At 38.7% G+C, this 25,436-nt stretch overlaps 2 protein-coding genes across 14 annotated transcripts; both read left to right on the forward strand.

The window, feature by feature from the left end:
* The first annotated feature begins 643 nt into the window (after positions 1–643).
* Positions 644–6,405, forward strand: AGO3 (Argonaute 3). Its single transcript, XM_066733175.1, has 20 exons — positions 644–942; positions 1,025–1,186; positions 1,269–1,467; positions 1,550–1,863; positions 1,939–2,206; positions 2,337–2,684; positions 2,746–2,996; positions 3,061–3,211; positions 3,286–3,486; positions 3,576–3,767; positions 3,853–4,153; positions 4,207–4,271; positions 4,351–4,365; positions 4,484–4,527; positions 4,605–4,676; positions 4,740–4,851; positions 5,036–5,146; positions 5,653–5,924; positions 6,031–6,078; positions 6,342–6,405. The coding sequence occupies exons 1-20, from the start codon at positions 644–646 to the stop codon at positions 6,403–6,405; spliced, it is 3,489 nt and encodes a 1,162-aa protein (XP_066589272.1).
* LOC136777186 (insulin receptor substrate 1-like) lies at positions 4,194–17,046 on the forward strand. 13 transcript variants are annotated; one of them, XM_066733293.1, is made up of 12 exons: positions 5,017–5,662; positions 7,305–8,077; positions 8,179–8,324; positions 8,666–8,954; positions 9,396–9,512; positions 10,099–10,383; positions 11,140–11,555; positions 11,671–12,092; positions 12,565–12,985; positions 13,074–13,347; positions 13,429–13,632; positions 13,676–13,916. In XM_066733293.1, the coding sequence occupies exons 2-12, from the start codon at positions 7,621–7,623 to the stop codon at positions 13,765–13,767; spliced, it is 3,123 nt and encodes a 1,040-aa protein (XP_066589390.1). In that variant the 5' UTR covers positions 5,017–5,662; positions 7,305–7,620; the 3' UTR covers positions 13,768–13,916. The 13 variants fall into 13 exon arrangements, with proteins under 13 accessions (XP_066589381.1, XP_066589386.1, XP_066589390.1 ...); XM_066733284.1 differs by lacking the exon at positions 5,017–5,662 and adding an exon at positions 4,194–4,925 and having other exon boundaries at positions 13,429–17,046; XM_066733289.1 differs by lacking the exon at positions 5,017–5,662 and adding an exon at positions 4,993–5,008 and having other exon boundaries at positions 13,429–17,046.
* Positions 17,047–25,436: the final 8,390 nt, after the last annotated feature.

The following is a 25,436-nucleotide window of genomic DNA, read 5'->3' on the forward strand; positions in this document are numbered from 1 at the left end:
AAAACGAGATTTAGGGTCTCAGGGATTGGCTCACTGGGCACTGCCTTAGGCAAACAGTTTTTATGGTGATTCCCCTTTATTTATAAGTGCCTCGAGCTCGACTGGTCCGCCTTCCCGCCTTCTTTCATTCTTTCTTTGTTTGAAGTTGAACTTTCAAGAGTTTCAAGTCTTTCGACCGCCTTCAAGCCTAGAGGGTGGATGGCTGGATGCCCATCCATTATATTGCATTAATTTATTAGTGCACTTTTGTCTTCTGAAGAATTTGCTTCACATTCTAAGTACAGAGAAGTTGTTTTCTTCGCTATTCTAATTGTTGAATTGTTAAATCTCTTTTGCTATATACGTAATTGGGTAAGTTGAGAATTTTATAACCGCTCATTGATAAAATATATGTCTGTAACCTATAAGCATAGAATTTTGTTTTATTTACCTTCAGTACCTTAAGCCTTTTGAAGACCAACAAAACTTCAATACAGGGGCTTGCATGCCTTGCATCTAGTACTATAAGAGCAGATAATACTTGTTATTTTTTTTTAATGAGATTAAACAAAAATTCTTTACAAATGAATAATCTTTTCATTTTTCGAGATATTAAAAATTTTTAACAATTTGATACAATCCAATTCAGATAAATTAGTAAAAGATGTCTGAAGACAAACAAATGCCCAAAACTGGACTTGGTCGAGGAGCAAGTCTTTTACAAAGACTTAGGGTGAGGCAGGAAGAAGCTGCAGCAGAAGATCCACCTATATCAGTAGCTGCTGCTCCTGAAGCAATAGTGCAACCATCAGTGGGCAATGTTGGCAGAGGTCGGGCATTATTGTTAAATTTATCAAAAGTTAAAATTTCGGATACTCCACCTCCTCAAATCCAGGCACAACCTCAGCCAATATCACAAACTATTGGCAGATCGCATCTGTTAAGCAGCATACAAAAAAATATGTAAAAATACATAATACTAGATATTTTACTATAATTAAGGAAGCTGTGTTTATTAATGTAATCGTATTTCACTATTTTTTAGAAACATTGGAAAGCCAACTGCATTCCTAGATGAACCTTTATCACAACAATCTCTACCAAAGCAGCCTTTACCAAAGGAAACTTTATCAGATGAGCCCTCATTATCAGAACCTCCTGCTGAACAAGATAAACCAGTTAATCGCCATGGTACTAGTGGAACCAAGTAAGGGAGCAATCTATAACTTTATAAACATCTGCAATAGTTTATTTATGATTTGTTTAACCCTAAATATAATTGGTTTCAGAGTTCCACTCTCAGCAAACTACATAAATCTATCGATTCAACCTGGAAAAGGGATATTTGTATATGAAATCAAGTATTCTCCAGAAATTGATTCAATAGCTCTAAGGAGAAAACTTTTATATCAACATACATCGTTAATAGGACAGACGAAAACATTTGATGGTACCTTGCTACATTTGCCATTTAAATTGAATGAACAAGTATGATTACCTTCATAATACTGCTATTTTTCTTTCTTACAAAAAAAGAAAATAAGTATTAATGCAATGAATTTTATCACAGAAAGTAGTGTTGAAATCAGAGCATCCTGCAGATCAATCTACAGTGAATTTGACTGTGATATTCAAAAAAGAACAGAAAATGCACGAGAATATAGTATTCTTTAACATATTGGTGAAACGAATTTTAAAAGCTCTCTGTTTAGTTCCTATTGGTAGGGACAGTTATAATCCAAAATGTGCAACTCCTATACCACAACACAATATGGAAATATGGCCTGGATATGTTACAGCAGTTAATGAACATGAAGGGGGTTTAAAGCTTTGTCTCGAAGCAAAGCATAGAGTGTTACATACTAATACAGTTTATACAGTAATGTAGGGTTTAAATAATCCTATTTTTATGTAGAATTGTGAAGACAAAAAATTACGTTTAATAATTTATATTTTCAGGCGTGAAATAACTAATAAGAAGCCTCATATGTATAAGGATGCAATTGTGAATCAAATAACTGGTACAAGTGTGATAACGCGCTACAATAATCGGACTTATCGTATCGATGATATAGCGTGGGATAAAAATCCAATGACTACTTTCGAGAGAAAAAAGGAAATTATAACACTAGTTGACTATTATAAACAACAGTTTAATATAAGAATTCAGGATATAAAACAGCCTTTGTTGGTTCATCGTAGCAAAATACGATTATCAAATGGAGAAGTAACTATTTTACTATGTTAAGGAGTTTTAATACTCTTCCACACATTTACCGGACTTTATAATTATTTTGCCGTATTAGATTTCTCAGAATGGGTCTATACATTTTATGTTTTTCATTAATTTTGTTTAGAGTCAAGAGAACATCATATTATTAGTTCCCGAGCTATGTTATGTGACTGGACTTACGGACGCAATTCGTTCAGATTTTCGAATAATGCGTGATTTAAGTGCGGTCGTTAATATTAGTCCGAATGACCGACATAAAGTAATTAAAAAGTTTATAAGAGAAGTGAACAAAGATGAATTAGCAAAAAACATTTTGGATGAGTGGGGCTTAAAAATGGAAGAGGACACTGTGGCCTTTTCAGGAAGAATACTTGATAAAGAACACATTATTCTTGGGAATAATAAAACTGTAAAAGTTAATGATTCTGCAAATTGGTCCAGTGCAGTCACCAAAGGTCCACTTATACAACCGGTAAGATTCCCTTAGCTTGATTTTTATATTAAATTTTAATTTTTTATTTTATTTCTCTTAGATAAATATTAAAAATTGGTGTATAATACATACACAAAATAATATGAGCCCTTGCAGTGCTTTTATAAATACATTTAGTACTGTTACTCGTGCAATGCAAATTAGTGTATCTGAGCCTATACGTAAAGTCTTACGAGATGATAGGATTGAAGGTTATTTAAATGCACTTCGAGAAGTCATTAATAATACCTTAGAGATTGTGGTACTTGTATTGCCGACAAATAGGGGAGATAAATATGCAGCAATAAAAAAGTAAGTTTTATATTTATAAAAAGAATTCTAATATACAAATAGTTATTAAATGTTAAACTTTTAGATTTTGCTGTGTACAAATGCCCATTCCCTCTCAGGTGATCATATCAAAAACTATAGATAATGCTAGTAAATTAAAAGCTGTTACAGAAAAAATAGCACTTCAGATGAACTGTAAATTGGGAGGAGCCCTTTGGGCTTTGCACATTCCATTCGTATGTAAAAAAAACTGAATTTTTTAATAATAAGTTACAAATGGAAAGTTCAGCTGCTTATTTATTCATTTTAGAGAAATGCTATGATATGTGGAATAGATGTTTTCCATGGTGGTCAAGGACAAGGACCACGAGGTAGCATTGCAGGATTTGTAGCAAGCATGGATAAACTATTAACTAAGTGGTATAGTAAAATCTGCATTCAAGGAAAAAACCAGGAAATTGTAGATTTGTTACAAATATGTTTCGTATCGGCTATAAATGCGTACCGAAAGGTGAATGTCTATCTACAGTTACATTTTCTGTAGTTGGAAATTAAGTACAAAAGGCGACAATATTTCTAGAATAATTTCGTTATTTTTAGAATAATAACTGCAATCCTGACCGAATCATTGTATATCGAGACGGAGTGGGCGATGGTCAACTCGAGACCGTTCAAAAATATGAAGTTAAACAACTTTTAAAGACGTTCTCTTGCATTGATCCGAATTATAAACCACAATTAGCAATCGTTGTTGTTCAAAAACGAATTAATACTCGTATTTTTGCACCAAGTGTAAGTACGATAAACAAAATTATTTGATCATTTCTGATTGTACGTGCTATTATGATTGTTATAATTCTTTGTATATAATTTTTAGGGCTCTGGCTTTAGAAATCCATCACCAGGCACTATCGTAGACTCTACAGTCACTAGAAGAAATTATTACGATTTTTTTCTAGTTTCACAGAATACCCATCAGGGGACCGTGTCCCCTACTCATTATATTGTGGTACATGACGGCACTGAGATCGAGCCCGACCACATGCAACGCATAACATACAAGTTATGCCATTTATATTATAATTGGCCAGGAACAGTTCGCGTTCCTGCACCCTGCCAATATGCTCATAAGCTTGCATTTCTTGTCGGGCAATCGTTGCAAACTGAACCAAATGAGAGTTTGGCTAATCATCTTTATTATTTATAATGGATTTATATTCTTGTTTTATAGTAATTATCTCTATGATTATTTTTCTACCGCGAAGTAGGCTGCCTAATGTGATAAACAAGGATATAGTAAGTGTTAAACAAATAATATTATATTTATATACAATTTGACTATAATTAAAATACAAACTTAATATCTGTATCTTAGTATGTTAAGAGGATAGTTTTTTATGTGTTTTTTCCGTCGAGGATTGACGCTGACTAAAGGATTAAGGCTTCAATGAACTAGTCTTATTAGTCGTATTCGAAAGTTTATGTGTTTGATTGGTTAATTTTGATAGCTTATCTTATATTTTTCGAGAAAGTTTGTGTACTCTTTACTAAAGTAATTTGTTATAATAACTATACAAAAAAATAATTTTCTATAATTCAGTGTTATATTTTTATTTGAAACCTGTCAAGGTCATCCCTTCCTGTTCCTAGCCTAAAGTTAGTAATTTATGAAAATCTGTGCGGTCCGTTTATGGAAGTTTTGTAAGAGCAAATTAATAAATTTAGTAAAGATTCATAAGCGTTAAAATAGTTGATTGTCGTTAGAGTGATATTTAGTTCCAACTATGTAAGGCGCCTTCATAGAGTTGTTTACGAAGAGTTGAAGAAACATTACTGTAGAGAGAGGGTAACAAGATTAGGCACAGATGCAAGAGATGTATGCGCTAAAGAGGAGAGAGGGGACGTCGAATGAACATCATCGTACACGCAGTTGTCCACCTTGACTGGGAGGTATACGCTTTATTTTTGTGTGTATGCGCACGCGATATTAATGGTATAGCATTGAACGAGTATGCATACGGGAATGCTACCCAGTAAATCTAATATCAATTTATTTACAGTATTGGCTTATAATAGAACATAAACGTAATGCAGTGCAAGCTTCTATGCTTCTAGTGCTTCGTATTAGTGTTTACAATACATACACGTATATTTACAGTCCTGGAATATGTGTATACAGTGTTAGCCCGTCATTGGTGTAGGTAAAGGTTAAGCTTGTATTTACACGACTACGGCGCAACGTAGTTTAGTATAGGTGAAAGGCACAAGTATGTATTTACGGTCGTGGCGTATCGCATATCGAGTCGCCACTGCCGCCATTCGAGCGGTTGGCGCTTGCGTACATCTTGTTTACAACTGCGGAGCTTACCATACACATGACCTTTACAAGATGGATACGAGCACCTATTTCGTTAGCTAGACGTGCGAGAAAAAATTGTTCCTCGACTGAATCGTTTCAACGTCCAGTCTCAAAAGTGCAAATAATCGATAATCGACATTGAATTTTCGCTACTTCTCCACGACGTGGGGCAAAAGATAAGTCAGATCTCGTTTCGTGATCCTAAGTGACGCGATATTTGTCGTGTACGGGGGAGGGAAGGACGGGTAGGTACGAGGAGGCCAAATTCTCACTAAATGGCAAATGCTGTCTCAACTCTTCTAATGAGTATCCAAATAGCTGGGCCAAGGTGTGTACAATGCTATAGTAAGGATGCTTGCTGCTATTATTACTACTACATCAGCTATTACCTTCATTACTGTTGTTACACTACCATACTATACCACTACTACTATAATATTATTATTCCTTTACAACAACAACCACTACTATAGCTTTATCACTACTGCTACTGCTAGCAAAACAACAATCGAGCAACTTGGCTCATTGACAATTGCGCGATTTAGCGCAACCATGCGCCTTCCTGAGTCTCCTCGAGGGTTTAGTAGCATGTATACACTAATATCGACCTAAAATATGTGATGTGTGCTTGTTATTGCGCATGAAAGATCATTCTGCCCTTGGCAGTAGCCTATTTATCCGTGAATAGCGTTATAGACTCGAGAAAGCAGGGGTTCAACCACCCACCTGCGTCTATGTTGTCAAGTACGTTTAACTATATGTGTATTTGTGTTTTCTACATCCTGTCATTCTCTCTCTCTCTTTTCCTCCTCCTCCTCCTGCCTCCTCATACCCATACCTGCCAATATAATCTCTCTCGCTCTCTCATTTTTCCTATTTTATACATACCCGTGTTCTTTTCGCGTGTTTGTATCAAATACATGTGCGTTGCGTGTGTTTTATGATTTAGTTAGATCATTGTGAGTTCGTGGTAAACTTTAATTTATTGTCTGCGCCGATATAAACAGATGCATCACTGAAAGAACGGTGATCCCGAAGATTCACGCTTTTCACGACGCTGGGAGCTGTTGACCTCGGGTTATTTGCTGCCTTCCCATGTCCAATCTATCCTGACTAACACGACTGAAGTCTCGATTTCTGGCGGGCGAAATTAGACGAAGTAACATGACAAGACGTTTGTTTTTGTTTTAACTGTACTTAGTGTACTTCCGATCTGTACAATCTACTACAGTAAAAATTAATCACAAAAGATATGAAGTACAGCTGAAACGAGGAAACCTAAAATGTTTGTTTTAGCTTGCACTTCCGGTATATTTTTTTTATTCTTTATGTAAATTGCTACTATAAAAAATGCAAAAAGCGTAGAAAGTAAAGCTAAAACAACAAGCCTCTTATTTTAACACGATTCGAATCTCTACTTCTAGCGAGCAAAATTAGACGAAAGCGCGTGACAAGACGAGACAAGGTGAATAATAGCAGACGAGATTGGAAACATTTTGGACTCCACAAAGCGCTCTTCCATGTTCTTCGTTGCAGCTTTTGTTTTTTGACCGTATAGAATATGTATGCAATATCGAAGAGAATAGTGAGTGAGTGAGTGAGTGAGTGAGTGAGAGAGAGAGAGAGAGAGAGAGAGAGAGAACCATACTTGGCGCCGTTTTAAAAGGCGTTTCCTAACCTCCTTAGGGTTCCTAGTCGATTTTGTCCACCCATTGCACGGGGAAGGGGTGGTTAATAAATGGATACCACGGTGCAAAACCAAAGCAGCCATGGATATTTTCTACATAAATACAAGTTAATGATTGTATAATTTCTCGGATACTCAAGAATTTCTCCAGGTAGTTTTTATGAGACTTCGAGAGTCCCAATATTTGCTACGTGTGTAAGAATATCCGTGGGCAAGGTTTGGTGTTGCACATGTATACCATCATGGCGTACGATTGCTTATTTACTTCGAACACGTGCTGTAGGTATCACAATCTCAAATAATCGTCAACGTGCGTCTAACTGGGAAGAGAAAATTCGAAATAAGCGAGCTCTCGTGCCTGTGACGAAGAATTAGTTCACTAAGAGGAAGTGTGAGTGGAGTTCCTAGAATTCAGTGGCGTCAGTAATGCTGTAAAATATCCTACGACTCACATTCAACAACAAGCAGTCGACTGTACGGAAGATACTTGGAGATATTGATGAGAGGATGCGATTAATTCTACAATCATGGGATTCCCAGTTACGTGTTTCCTTCGAAAACGGACACGATCAATCGGAAGTGGACAGAATACCATGTGAATGGTAAACAGGATAGGAAGAGTGACCAGAGATTCTTTTAGAAACACGGGTTTCTTAATAACTGTTACGGCGATGTCTGCGGGCAGGGGCTTGGTCTCCCCCTCAAGAGGGCCCGTTGTTCGCTGTGGACAACTTAAAAAATTGAAGACCCTAAAGAAAAAATTTTTTGTGCTGCGTGGTGATGCACCAGGTTATTCTGCTTGCCTAGAGTACTATGATAGCAGAAAGAAATTTGAGAACAGGCAGCCCCCAAAAAGGAGTATATTGTTGCATAGTTGTTTTAATATCAACAAACGCAATGACACCAAACACAAACATGTAATTGCCTTATACACGAAGGATGAATGCTTCTGCCTAATCCTAGACAATGAAAGAGATCTCGAGGACTGGTTAAAAGAGATGCTCTTGCTCCAGAGTGGTGATGTGCCTGATGGGGAACAACCTCGTCCTACTTTTGGTAAGACACTGTTGTATCTTAGTAACTATATGATAGCGATTTTACTTATAAATTCAAGTTGTGCAAATAAAAGTTTCCATAAACCTTCGTATATATTTCAGAACATATTTGGGAAGTTACCATTCAAAAGAAAGGTTTAGGTGAAAGAAAGAGCATTCATGGACCCTACAGACTGTGTTTGACAGATCGAACTTTAAGTTTAGTAAAAATTGGAGCAAAAGATAATTCTGATTGTTTAGAATTTTCTGTGAGTTTTTATTTTATATTACCTTGTCTTCACAAAACTGAAGATCATTTTTTCAAATTTATTTTGAAAAAAGTGAATAGACGCATTATAAGAAATTCTTACTCATTATTTGAAAAGTACTGTTCTACTTAAAAATTATTTTATGTGGACATATTCGATACTTTCTCAATACTTGTACACTCATGTAAATTTAATGTCCTTTTCTTAAATAAATTTAAGAAAAAGGCTTCTGGTTTTGTGAATTAAAAGTAGATCTGCCTCTTAATTTTCCTAATAGAACCATTTCTATGTCAACAAGAAAGAGATGATAGAAATATTATTTATTTGTTAATATTCTACAGTTAATATGCATTCGACGTTGCGGGTACATAGACCGTATCTTCTATATGGAAGTTGGACGATCTGCAGTAACAGGTGGAGGAGATTTTTGGATGGAAGCAGAAGATAGCAATATTGCACAGAATATGTCTGCAGCAATACTGCACGCAATGAGTAATTCCAGCAGTGGTAAAGATGAAGTAGGTCCACGCCAAAGAATGCGCAGCTCATCAGCAAATGAAGCTAGTAAACCAATATGCGTCCTTCAGAGACGCCATACAAATCAAAAGCTTCATGGCTTTTCCCCATTAGGTAAGAATCATAGTTTTAGAAAATTGTCATGCCCATTTTATTTATTATCAATGTCAGTTATGGTTAACCATTTAGCACTTCGTAATATTGCTATATGAAATTAGTAGAGCACATTCCTTTACATTCTAATACAAATTAGTATTTTTATTTTAATTAATATTATACTTTCATCCTTAGATGTATTATATTTTTCATTATTAGACAGACAATTCTCCACCTTTTATTTTAACATAAAAATCTATCCAATTTGTGTCAATTTTCTTTAGGCTCGGTTGTGGAGTATCGTCTAGCTTTAGAATTTTCTCCCTGTATGTCAGTACCATAACTGCACTCGTGTTTAGTTAAATTGCTTAAATAAAAAAGAATTATCTACTGAGTCATGGTATATAAGCGTGAGTACTCAGCTTTAGAGTAACAGAAAGTGGGTTGCGGGCTTTACAGAGGAACAGAAGACGCACAAGGAGCAGATGGATCCGTTGCAGGAACAGACAGCCACTGCCTCTGCCCCCTCACAGTGTACCTCAAAATCTCAGAGTACCTCTTCCAATACACTCACGGGTCTCTTCTCTGTCACAGTAGTTATATGCTTTTCTTTCGTTCACGCGATCATCGGTTTAATGAGAAGCATACATTTTGTAATACATTACAAAAGCAGTGTCAATTTATATGTGCTATCTTGCCTCATATAAAACGCTTCTATATGTATTCGATCAATTTTTCAACTTTGTAGCATGGCTTTGTAAAATATGGAAGTAAGTGACTCTGATTTCGTTTGCTCATATAGAAGGAACAAGAAGGTCTTCGATGGTTAAAAATTATTGCATTTTCTTAGCATATCAAGCTTTAATTACGTTAAACAGTAATATAACTGCAAGCAGAAAACAAAATTAAATATAAAAACTTTTCAACACAAACACATTTACTAATATAGCTTTTAGTGATAAAAACCTTTTCTCTTATAAAAATCAAACAAAATAAGATGATTTTTTGACCTTAGTCAATAAGGAATGGTTCGTTTTCCGTATGAAGAAGGTTCTTATAACAGCACGGGCAGTTAATTTGCTAGATTAGTTTGTAAATCGTGTGTTAGATGCTCAATGGTAGGTGTAGAGTTGAGCGACAGTGAGAGCTGTGTGGTTTACAGCCGTTGCCGGTACCGGGGCTGGGACTGTTGGGAATGCAGCGACTAATGCCAACTGTGCCACTGCTACTAGACGTCGTCATTCAGTTGCAAGTCATCCCCATTCCGTCAATAATTCCCAATCCGCTCATGTCACAACAACAAGTACAACTACAACTACCACCATCACCGCCACCGCAACCACTACAACCACAACCGCGACAATATCCCACCAGAGAACCCTGTCGCTGCCCTTAGCTGCTGTTATTATCAATCAAAATCAAACATCTAAAAGATCGGTTTTACGCTGTATGTATTTTCGTTTGGTCATAAATTAAGTGACTCATATCTCTTTCTCTTTCAATGTTTTTTCTAACTTTGATCTTCTTATCTATATCTTTGTATTTCTCTCTCTTCTTTATCCTTCCCCCTCTACCCCCTTCTCTAGTCCACGTATCCCTCTTCTTACCACTCTGTCCTTTTCTGCCTTTCTTATTGTTCTATTCAACCACTATTTTCTCTCTGCTCTATCTCTTGCGGGGTTTCAGTGCTCGGCAATATGCAAAGCTAGTTTCAAACTTGCCACCTTTGCATTAATCAAGCCACCCGTTGTTGCAGAGCTATGATTATTCCTCACAAAGAGCTTTCGCTTGCATGAGATCCGTTGCACGATTGCGGGAAATGCTGCAAACTTGAGTTTCTGTTTATATTTAATTTTTCGCAAACTGACCATGATATAATTACATTGGGTACTTATTAGTACTTCTGGCTCATACTTCGTTGCATTCTCGATATTTCGTATGCTCCTCTTTAGTTTCTTGGTAATCCCACTTGATTAATTTCGTACATTTTACAACCGTACTTCCTTTCATTATTAAAACGTAAATGCAATAAGGACGATTAAAACCTTACATGTAAGTTTGATATAATGCAAGTGAACTAACCGCTATGCTGGGGCGATGGTATTGGCTTTATATATATATATATATATATATTTATATATATATATATTTAAAACGGGGAAGGGTCAAATTTTTCATGTAAAATTAACAATTAATTTTTTAGGTACAAGTGGACGGGATAGATGCGATAGTTTGCCATCGAGAGCTCGAACGACGAGCGAAGGTTTCACGTCTTCCATCGTATCGGGGCATCCCAGTGGCGGTGGACACTTTGTGCCACACGTATCCAGGCCACACTCTATGTTTGGCAGAGGACTCTCGTATTCACCTCCCGTATCTTCGATGCCGATAAGTCCTGCTTCCGGTGCATGCTCCACCGATTCCGCAGGATCCTCGCTCTCAATGGATGACGGCGGTGAAAATATACTGGAGGAAAGCACAGGTTCTCGGTATGGTCATTCCTTGACCCCTGATGAACCTGTAATTCTCGAGGAAAATGGAGACGACTATGCCGTTTGGTCCACGACACACTCTCATCACAAATACTCTCCAAACTTTAAATCCCATTCACCTTCACAGGTATTTTTAACGCATTTTCACAATATTGCAATAATCTTATCGTTGTACGCTACTATTTACAGTAATTGTCAAAGACATTGACATTAATTATATTTAAATTTCGTTGATCTTGCAGCAGAGTTCCTATGTAGAGATGTATAGTCCTTGTGGTTCAAGTCCTGGACGTGGTGGAAATTATATGCCAATGAGCCCGGCTACGATTGGACATTCTCATTCAAGAGCATCATCTTTAGTAGAGGATACCAATGCTTTATCAGATGGTTATGTACCAATGGCCCCAATTGGTGACGATGGATATGTGGATATGGATCCTGCCAATAATCACAATGGACATTTTCCTGACGACATGTCTCAGCATGGTGGCAGTAGTTGTTCGGTGACTTCTGGTACACCTAGTACTGATTTACGGTTTTCCGAGTATCATTTAGATAAGGTTGCAAGCTTCTTGACACCAGGAGACGACTTGCAATCCAGACCTACCAGAGCTTACTCGGTAGGATCACGACCAGAGCCTGCTAGCAGGTATCGCAAGAATCGGTAGGTCGTCTGTTTCTAAATTATGCAAGTTTATATAATAAAAGATCCCCCTTGAAAATGATAGTGAACCTATAATCTTGGACGAGTATAAGTAATAATGATAGAGAACTTATACTCGCAAAACAAACCATTTTAGAAACCAATAAACCTAATCGCTTGTAATTCTGCTAGAAATTTCCGATAGACAGTAATCCGATAGTTCTTAATATTAAATGATTAAATAGTAATAACGAACCATCGAATAGCTGGTTAGATAGAAAGAATTACTAATCAAAAGTCGTTTTTAATGTAAGAAGCATTGGCGAGTTTGAAGTATTGACAATATTGGGTACTCAATTCTCGTTATTAGACAATAATGCTGTTATCTAGAACACTAATTATTATTATAAGTAAATTAGCTTAAACTGTCGCTCGTCCCCAAAAATACTACTGGGTGATATATAATAATAAAGTGCATATTATATTTTCATAGCCTGGATCTTGCTCAGCAAGAAGCGAGTAGAGTAAGGGCTTTCTCGGTAGGTAGTCGTTCGAAGAAACCTGAAATCGGGAGGTTAGCCACTATGATGGCACCACCGTTACTACCAAGTAGCTGTGAAACGTCGAATTCAAACAAGTCAAATTCGGCACCGTTATTATCAAGCTCGTGGGGTCATAATTCCGGCTGTTCCGGAGCTTCCGAACGAATGGAAGATCTAATGGAATTAGATTTCACGAAGCCAAGTATTCCGACTACTCTCTCGTCGCCTCCGTCGTCTTACTCACAGTCGCAATCGTACTCCAATGCCACCGATTCTAGTTCCTATGTCGATATGTCTCCTGGACAACTGCCTACTTTGGCCACTGCCCCATATGTTGATATGAGTGGCATGAACAAGGTACATTTATATCAGGTACTGTAAAGCTTTTTATACATTGATAAATAATTGATTTTAACTTGTCCATAAAGCACTTTACCAAGGATGGTCTTTACATTTTCAGATAAATCGTAACAATAATAACATTAATACTAATAACAATAATAACAATAATATAATCACTGCCAATCAAAACCACGGTCATGCATACGGATCGTCGTCTATGGTTCCGATGCTCAAGCCTGTAATTACAACTCTAAAACCCGTTGAAGAAGCGGAAGGTCCATATGTAAGAATGGATGCTGGTAGTATGGAAGATTGGACACGATCTGAATCAAGTCTTAAGAAAGTTCCCTCGCCGATGTTGGACGATTTTACGCAAACAAACGGTCCTCCAGGTATCAACGTTACTGATTGGTTTTTAATATTACAGCATGCTAGATGCGTAATGGGCAAATGTTAAAAAATTTGCATTGTAGGAGGTACAAGAACGGCACCGGTAGATTTTCCTCAGCCAAGAAGACCTCCGGAGGGATACGTTGAAATGTCGTTCAAAGGTAGACCGAGTCAAGAGCAGGATTATATAAATATGAGTATGAATCTTAATAGGCATAATCGAAAAGTACGAGGTGGAAGTCGAAAGGATAAGTCACGTTCACAGCCTATTGCTATCCAGTCTACCTGTAAGTCAACAAATGCGCCTAATTTCTTACATTTAAATGGTAGTCCTACTTCAGAGAGTTTGGCCAGTACACCGGCTTCGCCTCCACGTGCGACCCCAACAGGTTCCTCATCAACCATCTTCCCATTTTCGTTGAACAGTCCACAGTCTCCTGTAAAGCCTTTCACAAATCAAAAGGAGAATCAGGAGGGCTGTAGGCTAGGCGTTGAATCGACAAATTCGGATTATACAATGATGGAACCAACTAAAGCAATTTCTTTAGTTAATTCTGTAAAACCTTCCGATGCATCGAATTCATTGTCGACAACGGTTAAGAGTGAGCAGACCGTGGCCAAGGACACTAATCTCGCTGCAACGACGAATTCCGTATTAGCCAAGGAGCATACTCTGGCACCTCTGACGAAAAAATTCTCCGAGTGGACGATGTCGAAGCCACGACTAGTCACGGCGTCTCCGAACACGAGTCCTACCTTTTCGGGATTCAAAACATCAAGCACCAAGACGAAACCGACTTCACCAAAACTCACGGAGGAAACTCTGACGCCTACAGCAACGCCTACGCCTACGCCAAGTCCACTGGACAACGATGCTTACGATAAATTGCAGGCTAATGCAGCGAATCTGCATTACGCCAGTCTTGATTTACCCGAGGCCAGCAATTCGGCGCCTCCTATATCACCTGCGCTGACCCAAGAAGGTTTCGGCTACGCAGAAATTGATTTTGCTAAACTCAAGCAGAACTAAATATCGCTTTTATTACGTGCTAATGTCGCCAATATTGCTGTGGAGTCGATTCGTCGAATGAAGAAAGGCCCATACTTATTCGTTAGATGTTTCATGCACGGAATAATGTGTAGGCGGGCTAACCGACCAGTCTGACATTGGCGGATTTAATCTCGGGGAAAAAATCGAACTCTCAGATCGACAGTTGTAAGTTGTATATAAATGGATTTAAATACCCGAGTCTGATACCAAGATGGTCTCACGTTCTTCAAATGTATAGGATGACGTTTTCTTTTAGATGTTTAAATAATCTAAAATTTGATAGTTTAAATCATTTAATAAGCCTTATATCGGGCACTCGTTTAGCCATGTGGCATTTTTTACTATGCAAGTGGCAATGCAGTTAAATTAAACTTTACTTCATGGCCCGCTCGTAAGCCTAAAGTAAAGAAATTGTAAATGCGCGAACGAAATTTAACGCATAACAGATAACTTACGTTCGATGACATAATATTTTTTTTTTAATAATATTTAGGGGAAAATGAAAGTTTTTATCGAGCAGTGTGAGTGGTTTTATTAAATTTATATGATACTGATGAAATTGTTTAAGCACTTTAGCGTTGATCTTGCGTAAGTATGCAAAATTGTTTTTAGAATATATTTTGTTAATTTTTACGATCTATAGCCTATTACTCGTATTAAATATGATGTATTACGTTACAAAAAAAAAAAAAAAAACGAAGCAGCTGAACATTTCAGACCGCACAATTGAAGCGTTAGACCGATCTATGCGAGCAATTGACGTAATTCGTTAATGTCAGATTGATATTATTGATAAAGAAATCATATTTCAAAAGATCGACGTTCGATGCAGGGAATTATACATTATACTATATTATCGTGCTTTTTCGTATAAATTATTAAATGCAAGAAAAAATGATGAGGAGATATTGACCATAAATACCTAAAAATACGTGCATATTTCTAAGAGACATTTGGTAAAACTATATAATTATATTTATATTTAAAAGAGGCCGGATTTTACGTGAGGAAATAATTAAATATATTGTGAGCTACTGATCTTATCACTAATCGTAATATTTGGAGTATTCGGAAGGACATTTTTAGTGTTTTATGCAATTATTTGTCGCTGCTACTCATTGTCGTAAATTCAATTGATGATTTATCGCATATTATTACTAAATATTGCTTTTTTTCATATTTACATATACAAAAATAACGAAACTAAATTAATTGTAAGTAATTTTATCATTAGCGTAATTCAAACCATTTCAGATGAAATTTGAAATTTTTAATAATATCACAGATCATTTGCTATAAAAACTTTTAATCGCGTATATTTGCTACGGGCTTTTTGCACCATATTGTTATGACCGCTTCATGCAAAACCGATACTATTGTTTTAAAATCAGGATAGAACGCAAAATGTTGAGCCATTTTATATGTTGCGCTTGTTTAGGATTATTTGCATCGTGCATCATATTTAATCGTATATTTATTTTATATATATACATTTTTCATTGTTTTTTACAGCATTTTATGAGTGTCACGCGCTCGAGCGCGCGAGTATTTAAAAGGTTATTCAAAAACCAAATAGTTATCATACGTGTGGAATCGGTCTCTTTTCAAAATATATCATAATTCACAAAACACACCTTGTATGTATATGCATCGTCCAAGTAATTACATAAAAATATAAATAAATATATGTATATGTATATATACGAAAAAAGGTATATATATACATATATGAACATTATAAATATAAGTATAACAATATTAACAATTAATAAATATGCAGTATATATTGCTGTTCTTTGATTATTGCGAAATTCCTTTAGAAACAAGTTTCTCTCTTCCATTATTGAACTTTTTATTTTAAGGGCAAAGTCGAACGGGAAGAGCTCTTGAATAATTTTGACGAAATTTCATTTTAAGCAAGCCAGTGTGTGTGTGTGTGATTCGACCTATATTAACAATTTCTTTTGTACAAGTGAAATCTTTACCTCGCAACTGAATTTTACAGTTTGTATATACCCAAGAAACTTATTCTAAACCACATATAGCAAATACAGTTAATTTGTTATGTAAAATGAAGGTATACACAAAAATCCATGTTGAAATATGTATATATACAGATCTCGTAACATTTTCGCATGATACGCATATGTTGAGAATGTTACGTATATTTTGAGATCCGGTAAAAGAAATCTCGATGTTTATACAATTTAATTAAATGTTGCATAAAATAAACTGTTAATGATCGACGCACAATTTAATTCTTTCATTTTTGCCATAGCTGCTAATAGGTTGCCAGGATAGGTAAAAAGGTATATGTGAAACTTTCAAAGGGAACAATAATTTGGCAAATTAAAATTTTTATCTATATTTACTTGGATCAAAATAACTTAAAAGTTAATGTGTATATACATATCATTCCGCAATTGCTGTTATAATCTCGAAGCATTCGTACAATGGCCGAAAATTTTTATTTCTTTTCTCGCTTGTTTTCACTTATTTGCAGATGGATAATTGATCACCGATGCGTTATATTTGTTGTGCAAAAACCTAATTAAACTCGTACGTGATTATAATTAGGTTTTGTTATATACAGGATGTTCTCAATATCTTAGTAATTGTTAAGATATGTAAATAAATATAAATAACAACTTTGAATATATTTAAATTATTATTTAAAATAAAGAGTTTATTATTTATTCTGGATAGTGGTAGAGAGCTTTTTTAGCAGTGTTAATGATTTTAGTAGGTTCCTGTAAAGTTACGTTACCGACAGGTTTCTCAGCAGTTTTAGTATTAGTCTATAGATGGCGTAACTTGTAACAAATCTATAATTTCTTAATATTTATCGAGAGAATTTCTTTAATTGATTACAAGTTAGAATAGTTTTAGTTTTTGACAACTTTTATCTTTTTTCTCATCCAAAACAATTTCCCTCAACAATTTATTAAATCCTGAGTCAATAGTAAATATTTTCTAATAGCATCACGAAAGTTTTGCAAAAATGCGCAGTAATTGAAAATACATTAAAATCGAACTACGACGTATAAAATGCATACATTTTGTAAATTGATTTTCGTTATATAGAGTCAAACGACTTATAAATTGGTTTGGCTTAAAATAAATAAGAGAAGAGATTATCGATACAGGTTGAAAGCATATTTATTCTTATAAGCGGACGAACTAAGAAAAACTCATGAGAAACGACATTGAGATGAAGTATTTTACACTGAAAGTCAAATACTCAGGTTACAGAAGAATCCATAAAGAAGATGCATGGAAATAAGAGGGATGACGCATAGTAATATGAAAATACCTTTTCTTGCAAGGAGTCGAGGATTCCGTCAATCTTTTAGTACGTTTTGGATCGTGCTAGGTAAGGATAAAACAAAAACATATGAGTAAAATGGAAATGTTTAAGTGGAAATTTCGAAAGGTAGGCAAAGTGTGACGCACAGTAGTGATGATTTTTTTGCTTCAGTGGAAGTGAGCCAAAGCACAACAGATAAAAAGAGAGTGAGTGAGCGAGAGAGACTTCCGTTTATGCTGTTGTTGGTTCGTGGGCAGCTTTATGGGTGCTAGACTTAAATGAATTTCGACAAATAACCTATGGAGACTGAGAGCTGAGACTAGCGGGTGCGGCACGTCGTTTTACGAATGATGATAAGTCCGGTAACAGTCGGTGACACACACGCGGTTGGCGGTGGATTTCTCTGAAAAATTTCGGTCTAACTCAAACGCCAAGTTAAACATGGGCGTGTTTCACGAGGTACTGGGTAAATCTGGTAAAGCACCTAAGGTAAATCCTCGCTGCGTCGACGTCCCTCTATCAGCGCATCGCTCGTAAACCAGCGTTATCCAAGACCAACCATAACCTCTCATCTTTATAAGGAACTATTTTTATTATATCCTGTTGCTCTTATATTCCCAATCCATAATTCCATAATAATGTATCATTAATAATTTGACAAACTAATTTATGCGATCCAATTGGAAAAATTAGTTGTCTTTTAAATACTTTTCAATTAAAAATATCACGTTTGTCTCGCGTGCAATTGGGAAATATAAGAGTACCAGTTTTACACAGCGAGGTATTCCGAATTCTGACAACTTTACAAATCAATTACGAGCCAGAATGATTTATCTCAGCTCAAACTAAAATTAGATGTATTTTCACCCTCGATCTAAGCTACTTCTTTTTTGTCTAGATTTTTATTACAAGCTGCAACACGTTTTCTCACTCATGACATTTGATGAAATAAGCACAAGGTCTACCACAGAGAGATAGTAGTACATACACACTGTGTGGCATGGAAGGCGAATTGATGAAAATTGATTGCAATTAAGTCGACCAGGGTTCCCCGCATTAAAATAATTGATTACAGCAAATCTGCGCGCAGCGTCGGGTTAGTTTTGACGCTGTGTAGATTGTGCGCGCCTATACGAAGGACGAGAATACATATCGACATATGAGTGTAATACCTGTCATTATACGTTGACGTCTTCTTATCGTGTAGCCGCAAGATTAGCGGCAGCGTGCCATTATTAGAACCGTGCGAGGAACACTAATCAAAGGTCGTTTCGTTCCTTTTTTATTTCATCGCATTTCCTGTGCCATTCATTCCACCTTTCCTCTCCTTCCACCTTTACACGTCCATTATAACGTCATCAAACATTTTCCTAAATACAAAGTCAACTAGTCTGATCGTAAAAACTGACAGGCTCTCTCTACTGTAATTTAAATAAACAAAATAATTAATTAAACTACTCGAGTTCTCGCGGAGAATTCCTGAAATTCTCTTTCGCAAACAAAACTCGTATACTATTAAGATACGTAAATGAGGGACGTGTAATCTTTATCGAGCTTTATTGTATTTCTTTAGTTGTTTATTTGTTGAATTGAAAGGAGAGTACTGTTCTTCAAGACACTTCTGTTTTCCCCGACGATTATCTGGGTTTATTTTGAGGATTACCGATTACGAGGGCATATCTGTGGCGCGGCTGACAGACCTTTGCATATGAGGAAACTCAAAGCTTGCCGCCACCTGCTTTTGTAATCTTATCGCGTCTTTTAAATCCCTTGGAAAATACGCGTTCCTCGATTTCTTTGCCAACTGTACTTCTCTCTGTGTGTTAATAATATTTTACGTCTTTGTCAGGTAATCGTCGAATCGATGGAGAAGAATATAATAGCTTCGGTGGTCGAATCAGTTCTGTGCGATTTCTGTTTCTAGGATTTCGATATTTCTCGATCGAGCTTCGTCCCCATCCCTTTGCTACCTATTACGTGCGAAGGAACTCTTTATTAACACTTTGCTTGCCATGATCGTCAACAGAGTTGCCAATAATTCTTTTCTTACAATTAAAACACAATTACGAATCTCTTATGCGTGTACACGTGATACATGATATTGTTTTGATTCAAATTGATTACGAAAAACCAATTACTGGTAATTCCGATCATCAGTGATGCTCGTGTTATAAAAAATTTTCTGCGGCATGCAAAGTAATAAAAAAAATATTGTACATATTTTCTGTTAATCTTCGAATCAATAAAGAAACAAAGCTTTGGTGGTCGAAATAGACCCGTGTGATTTGTGTGCCGAGGCTTTCGATCTTTCTCGGTTGAGCTTCGTCCACCTCTGTGCTGCCCATTATGTGTGTGTGTGTGTGTGTGTGTGTGTGTGTGTGTGTGTGTGTGTGTGTGTGCGAAGGAACTCTTCTCTGTCGCCTCGGGGCTAAGGCCACCTCCACAATGCTTTGCTCCGGCTCGGACCAGACTCTCACAGCTGAACTCGCCTCGTCCCACGCGCCCAACGTGATCCTAATCACCTCGACAGACGGGAAACTACCGCTTCGTTACTGGAAAAAGCTTTTCACTTGACTTCCTCTCACGCGCGGAAACTTTCGCATCGGCGAATCATCGTGCCTCTCCGAAGATCGCCTCGCTTTTTCCACGCAAAATTAACGAGCGTCCGTCATCCCTAAAAGGAGGCGCGATTCATCCACGACGCTTCTATTGTGTAACCAGAAACCACGAAATTACAGATTCGGTGTGAGAACGCTTCAATGCGATTGTGAAAGGTCTATTAAGTTTTCACGAATTATTTCCATATTACTTGTAATCCGAGTTGTTTTCTTTTTGTCGAGAAGAAAAATAATCAGCTCACTGTAATTTATTGTGACTCGGGTATATTAAGGGGGGAGGGGGATTTCGAGGACCGTTGTGAAAGCACCATTAAGATTTGTCAAGAGGCGTAGCTAAGCTCTCTTGTATGTAGAGTGCGAGAGTGTGAGTTTATGTTGCTTGTACGTGTAATCGCACGACATTCTCATTGGGCGCGGCGTATCTACTTGTGTGTGATTTTTTTTTAGCAACGCAGGATCTGTCCCAGCTTTGATGTAGCCGCGCCATTGAAAGCCGCCACTTATTATCACCATTCCCTGCTTACGTCCGGTTGCACCGTTAACACGCAAAAATCATCTATCTTGCAAAGTGATTTAATACCTTATGGATCAATATCGTGGCTTGTCACTGTAGATCCTATTACAAAATTGATCGATTCTCTTATCTATGTCGATCTTAGGATCTATGAATATATTATGTAGTAGATTGGAAACCATCTTTCGAATATCAACGCAAATCAAAGTGTGTTAAACGTTTTGCAGTAGCGTTTGCTAATTGGATTTATATATGTATATTCTTCCGATTATTAACAGTACTAGAAACTGGCTTTATTTTTAAGAAGCTTCGTTGAGATAAGTTTGCTTTTAACGACAGTGTGGACACGAAGAAAAAATTAAGAACAATTCAGACGCACGATCCGAAGCTATTATAAATCTTCTGTAAACACACTTGTATATCGTGTAATTTTATCACTCAAGTTTGGATCGAAGCTCTCACGTTTGGCATGAGAATTGAAAAATAGTTGAACAAAGACCGATAACGAAAATGGCTGATTATAGTCTTTGACGAATAAAGACAGTAAATATTGTTGAATTCATGTTTAAAGCGGTTAGCAAAGGTTTATCTTAAAAAATACAGCGCGTATCGTTATGCTGGAAAACTCTAGACGTAGCTACATCAAAGTTGCTTTCTCGTCAGGCGTTATCTGTACAGATCAGGCCCAACTTTCCGGGCCCAATGTGGGCTTGACTAGGTTTTACCTATTAATTCGTCAGGCCTGATGTGCTCGGGGTCGCGGTACAACTTCCCTTATCTACCGATCCGCAAACTTTACCCTGGGCCCAGAAAATTCCCTGGCTGGATTTTGGGCCCTGTCAAACTTGATAATATTTGCCGCTGGGTGAACAGTGGGTGTTCGACTATCATAAATAAAGAAAAGCAAGGTCTGTTTAATCTTGCGCCAAAGAAAACTCGAGAAAATTTTTATACAAAATTGCGTTTCATTTGTTTTATTCTTTACAAAATTGTAAGTTGTGAGGAAAGGGACTCCCCTGGCTTAGGGCCCACAGCCCGGAGTGTCGAAACGGGCGTGGAGGCTCTTTCGCCTGTGTCGTGTGACAATATTTGTCACGGTGGGACAGGTTAAATCAGGGTGAGCCGTGCGGCATGCAGGGAGTAAGAGAGGAAAAAAAGACTAGCTCGAGCGGGGCGATAACTCTATAGTTGTGCTCGTGGATGCTGACGCGGGCGCGAGCTGTTTACCCTCGTGACATTCCTCACGAACCGATACATCCTAACATCCCAGCCCGTTTGCCGACGCTTTGTTTCCGTCAGTTTCCGTTTCCTGCGTCAACAAGGCGGTCGGCCTCTGATCTTCCTGGTCCCCGAATACGCAACGCTCCGGCATACGTGTCCGAATGAAATCACTCGGTGACAGCTGTCCACTGCTTGCTCTTACTCACTTCCCCAATAATGTGATTTATACTTTTCTTTTCTTCCCCCTTCTCCTCTGCATTATATTCTGCCACCATCCTCGTCATCCATCCATCCATCTCTGTCCCTCGATACTTGACAGCTAATTCCAAACTGACGGATCGATTACGTAAATTGTTTGCTGAAAATCTACTGGCTAGGAACTCTAGTAGCATGCCGCCACTGCTAATTATAAGCTTAAGTAATCGTTAACCTGTCAATTTCGCTTTGCTCGTTAGCTTTACGTATCTTACGTAAACCGGCTTCATCTTGTTTTTGCATTTATAACATTTTTTATTAGATTTGATAGCGTGCGTGGGATGCTGTTTGTTCACGAGCTGAACAGGCTGGCTGCTAATGCAATTGCTGGTTTGGATCCAATTGAGAGTACAAGGCGAATATTTTTTGTGAATGAAAATTGTTCTTCGTGGTAATAACGAGGAGAGTTTGATTGTTCAACGTTGGGAATTGCTGTTTCAAGTGCTCTTGTGTGCGAATGTGGTGGATTCGGAGAACAAGGAATCGAGAGATTTGGCTAATCGATATTAATAAGTTTTTCATTAGTGAGCGAAGAGGGAAAAGAAGGCTATTTTGTCTGGCATTCATAATCAGGTAGGACCATCTACCATACCATTATGATACAATCATAAAATTGATTTGATCACAAAAGCGAACATATTATAATTCGAATTCCCGTAATATTTCAGTCCCGATTATTAATGCCGATCACACTTGGTGGTCTGGAAAGTGAATGAAGCCGAAAGCATTATTCATCCTTAACCCTTTAGCTCGAAATAAAATTGTTGAATGTTGGATACGTTTCTCCTAACCATATACCTAAAGACGAGTCTCGCGCGATTGAAGCATTTCGCGAAATGACGTATACATAAATAACATGATTTTTTAAACACCCTGTACACAAAAGCCACACCCATGAACAAACGTTTCTGATCACTGTGAGAGCAAAATAAAAATGTAGTATAATAAATTACAAACCAGTAAAATTGATCGAGAAAGTTTCACAATTTGGTAAGAAGCTAAGAGCTTCGTTTGCCGTTCCGATCGCGAGGAAATATTAACGAGGTACGGGGAGTGAAGAAAATAAACAAAAAAGAAAAATTGACGGAGAAAATTATGAAAAGAAGCGATTACAGTGGCTTTCCTCGCGGATTTTCGAAGATGTCTTATCGTGATGGATTCAGGGGGGAGGGAGGCAGCAATGGCCCATTGGGAAGAAAGTCTCGGGTTAGAAATCATTAGGTGAGTTTGGGAAGGAGGGAGGGAGGGGGGAAGGGGGGGGGGTTGGTGGCTAAGGTACTTTTCCGTCCCCGTCATCATCCTCATCGAGGGCCATTATCGTGACCGTGCGATCGGTGGCTGTGCTTTGCATGGAATCCACCCTCGCGCGTATTCTGTCGGCGTTTCCTTTGTTGCCTTTTTCATCGAGTCTCTTCCTTTATAATCCGCGCTTCTCCCTCCCTCTCACTCTCTCTCTCTCTCTCTCTTTCTCTCGCACCGCGCCAGTCGATCGTTCAGGGTCCGTGGAATTTCCGCCACCTCCCGGAATCTACACGCGGCCCGACCCGCCGCGCTTCGACCAATCGGCGAGAGCCGCTGGGGCCCGCGGGAGTGGCTTAGCGCCTGACTCCCTACTCTCGTACCGCGGGCCCCGGACACCTGGAGGGGGCATTGACAATGACTACTGTGCATTTCCCACGTGTCCTGGGAACCCCCGCGGCATCGTGCCAGCCACTGCCGTCCACGCTCCTCCACCTACACCCACACCAAGTCTTCCTACTTTGCTTCTTTACACTCTATCTCCTCCCTTCCTCCCATCACCTTATGCCCCTCTCCTTCTCCGTCCTCCTCTCGTCTTAATCTAAAATTACCTTCCTCCTTTCCATTCATACTGTACTTCTCTGCCTTCGTATTATTCTCAGCGCTCCAAGATTTGCCCCAATTACCAGAATTTCCACGGCTACTATATATATATATATATATATACAAATATATAAAAGAGAGACGGTGAGACCAGAAGAGAATCGTGCTCCCGTTTTCTCTTCTGTTATTTCTCCCTGTCCTGAATTCTTGCGAGCGCCGCTCGTCCGGCTCCCACGCGGAGATCGCGAAATCCCGCGAAAGAGGCCGGTGGCTTGGGCCTCGCTTGCCCTCGGGCTACTACCGCCCCCGCTGAGATTTCACGACGACTACGACAACGATGGTTCGAGAGACGGAGGCTGAGGGGAGGGGGAGAAACAAGAGGAAAAGAGAGAAAAGGTCGGTGGCAAAGTTTGAAAAGGGTCTGCGTGGGCGAAGAAGAGGGATGTTCTTCGGGCCGGTTAGAGGGGGCGGTCCCCGGAATGGGGCCCTATGTGTATAGAGTACATATAGGTGTATGTGTGCGGGGTGGGGAGAGGGGGGGGAGGGGTTGGTCGAGGTTGCGGGGGCGGAGACGGGTGTACCGAGGGACAGTCCCTCGCGAATCCTGCGCAGCGAAGGTGGGGGTGAAGGGGGGTTGCTTACGCTTACAACGGAGCGGCAGCTCAGGAAGCCGAGTCTCGAAGGATTTGTGAGTAACCGCGCTGCTATTCGGCGACCGTCCAGACAAGGACGCACGTAGCCCGCTATAAAGACCGCTACCACTTCTTCTCCTTCTTCTGCTTCCACCGTACCACTTCTCTTACTCGTATCGCCGTCCTCTCCTTCATCCTCCACCCCAGCTTCTTCCTCTTCAACCAGTACTCTCCCCGTGACTACGACTACCTCTTCCTGTCGCTTTCCCCACCAGACTCCTCCGTCCTTTTCCTTTTCCCTAGACCACGCTCAGCTCTCTCTCCCTCTCTCTCTCTTTCTCTCATCCAACTCACTCTCTTCCCGTCCTTTTTCACTTTTGCTCCCGTTGCCCATTCCCCCCTCCCCCTCCCACCTCTTTCTCTTTCTCTCTCTCCGCCACCGCCGATCTTTTGCATCTCCTCCGCTGCTCCTCTCTCTCTCTCCCTCTCTCCTTCCTTCTCTCCGTCCAATCTTCGCGAGGAGCGTTCCTGCTGGAATCGAGGGAGCCCCTCACGTAAGACGACAGCGGTTCGGGCGCATATCGGTGAGCCGTTGCTTCGGTAGGGAGGTGTCCTGGGTCCTCCAACCAGAAGAAGCGGACGACGTGGGAC

This window comes from Prorops nasuta, unplaced genomic scaffold, assembly GCF_024137725.1.
Source record: "Prorops nasuta isolate Cenicafe-Biocafe unplaced genomic scaffold, Cenicafe_Pnas_1.2 PNAS00010, whole genome shotgun sequence".
Taxonomy (NCBI): domain Eukaryota; kingdom Metazoa; phylum Arthropoda; class Insecta; order Hymenoptera; family Bethylidae; genus Prorops; species Prorops nasuta.

Coding starts and splice junctions, on each gene's coding strand:
- LOC136777186 (XM_066733284.1), top strand. CDS start 7,621: ATGGTAAACAGGATAGGAAGAGTGACCAGAGATTCTTTTAGAAACACG. Junction 8,325..8,665: donor CTGATTGTTTAGAATTTTCT/GTGAGTTTTTAT, acceptor AATATTCTACAG/TTAATATGCATTCGACGTTG. Junction 12,986..13,073: donor ACAAGGTACATTTATATCAG/GTACTGTAAAGC, acceptor TTACATTTTCAG/ATAAATCGTAACAATAATAA.
- AGO3 (XM_066733175.1), top strand. CDS start 644: ATGTCTGAAGACAAACAAATGCCCAAAACTGGACTTGGTCGAGGAGCA. Junction 943..1,024: donor AGCAGCATACAAAAAAATAT/GTAAAAATACAT, acceptor ACTATTTTTTAG/AAACATTGGAAAGCCAACTG. Junction 2,685..2,745: donor AAGGTCCACTTATACAACCG/GTAAGATTCCCT, acceptor TATTTCTCTTAG/ATAAATATTAAAAATTGGTG.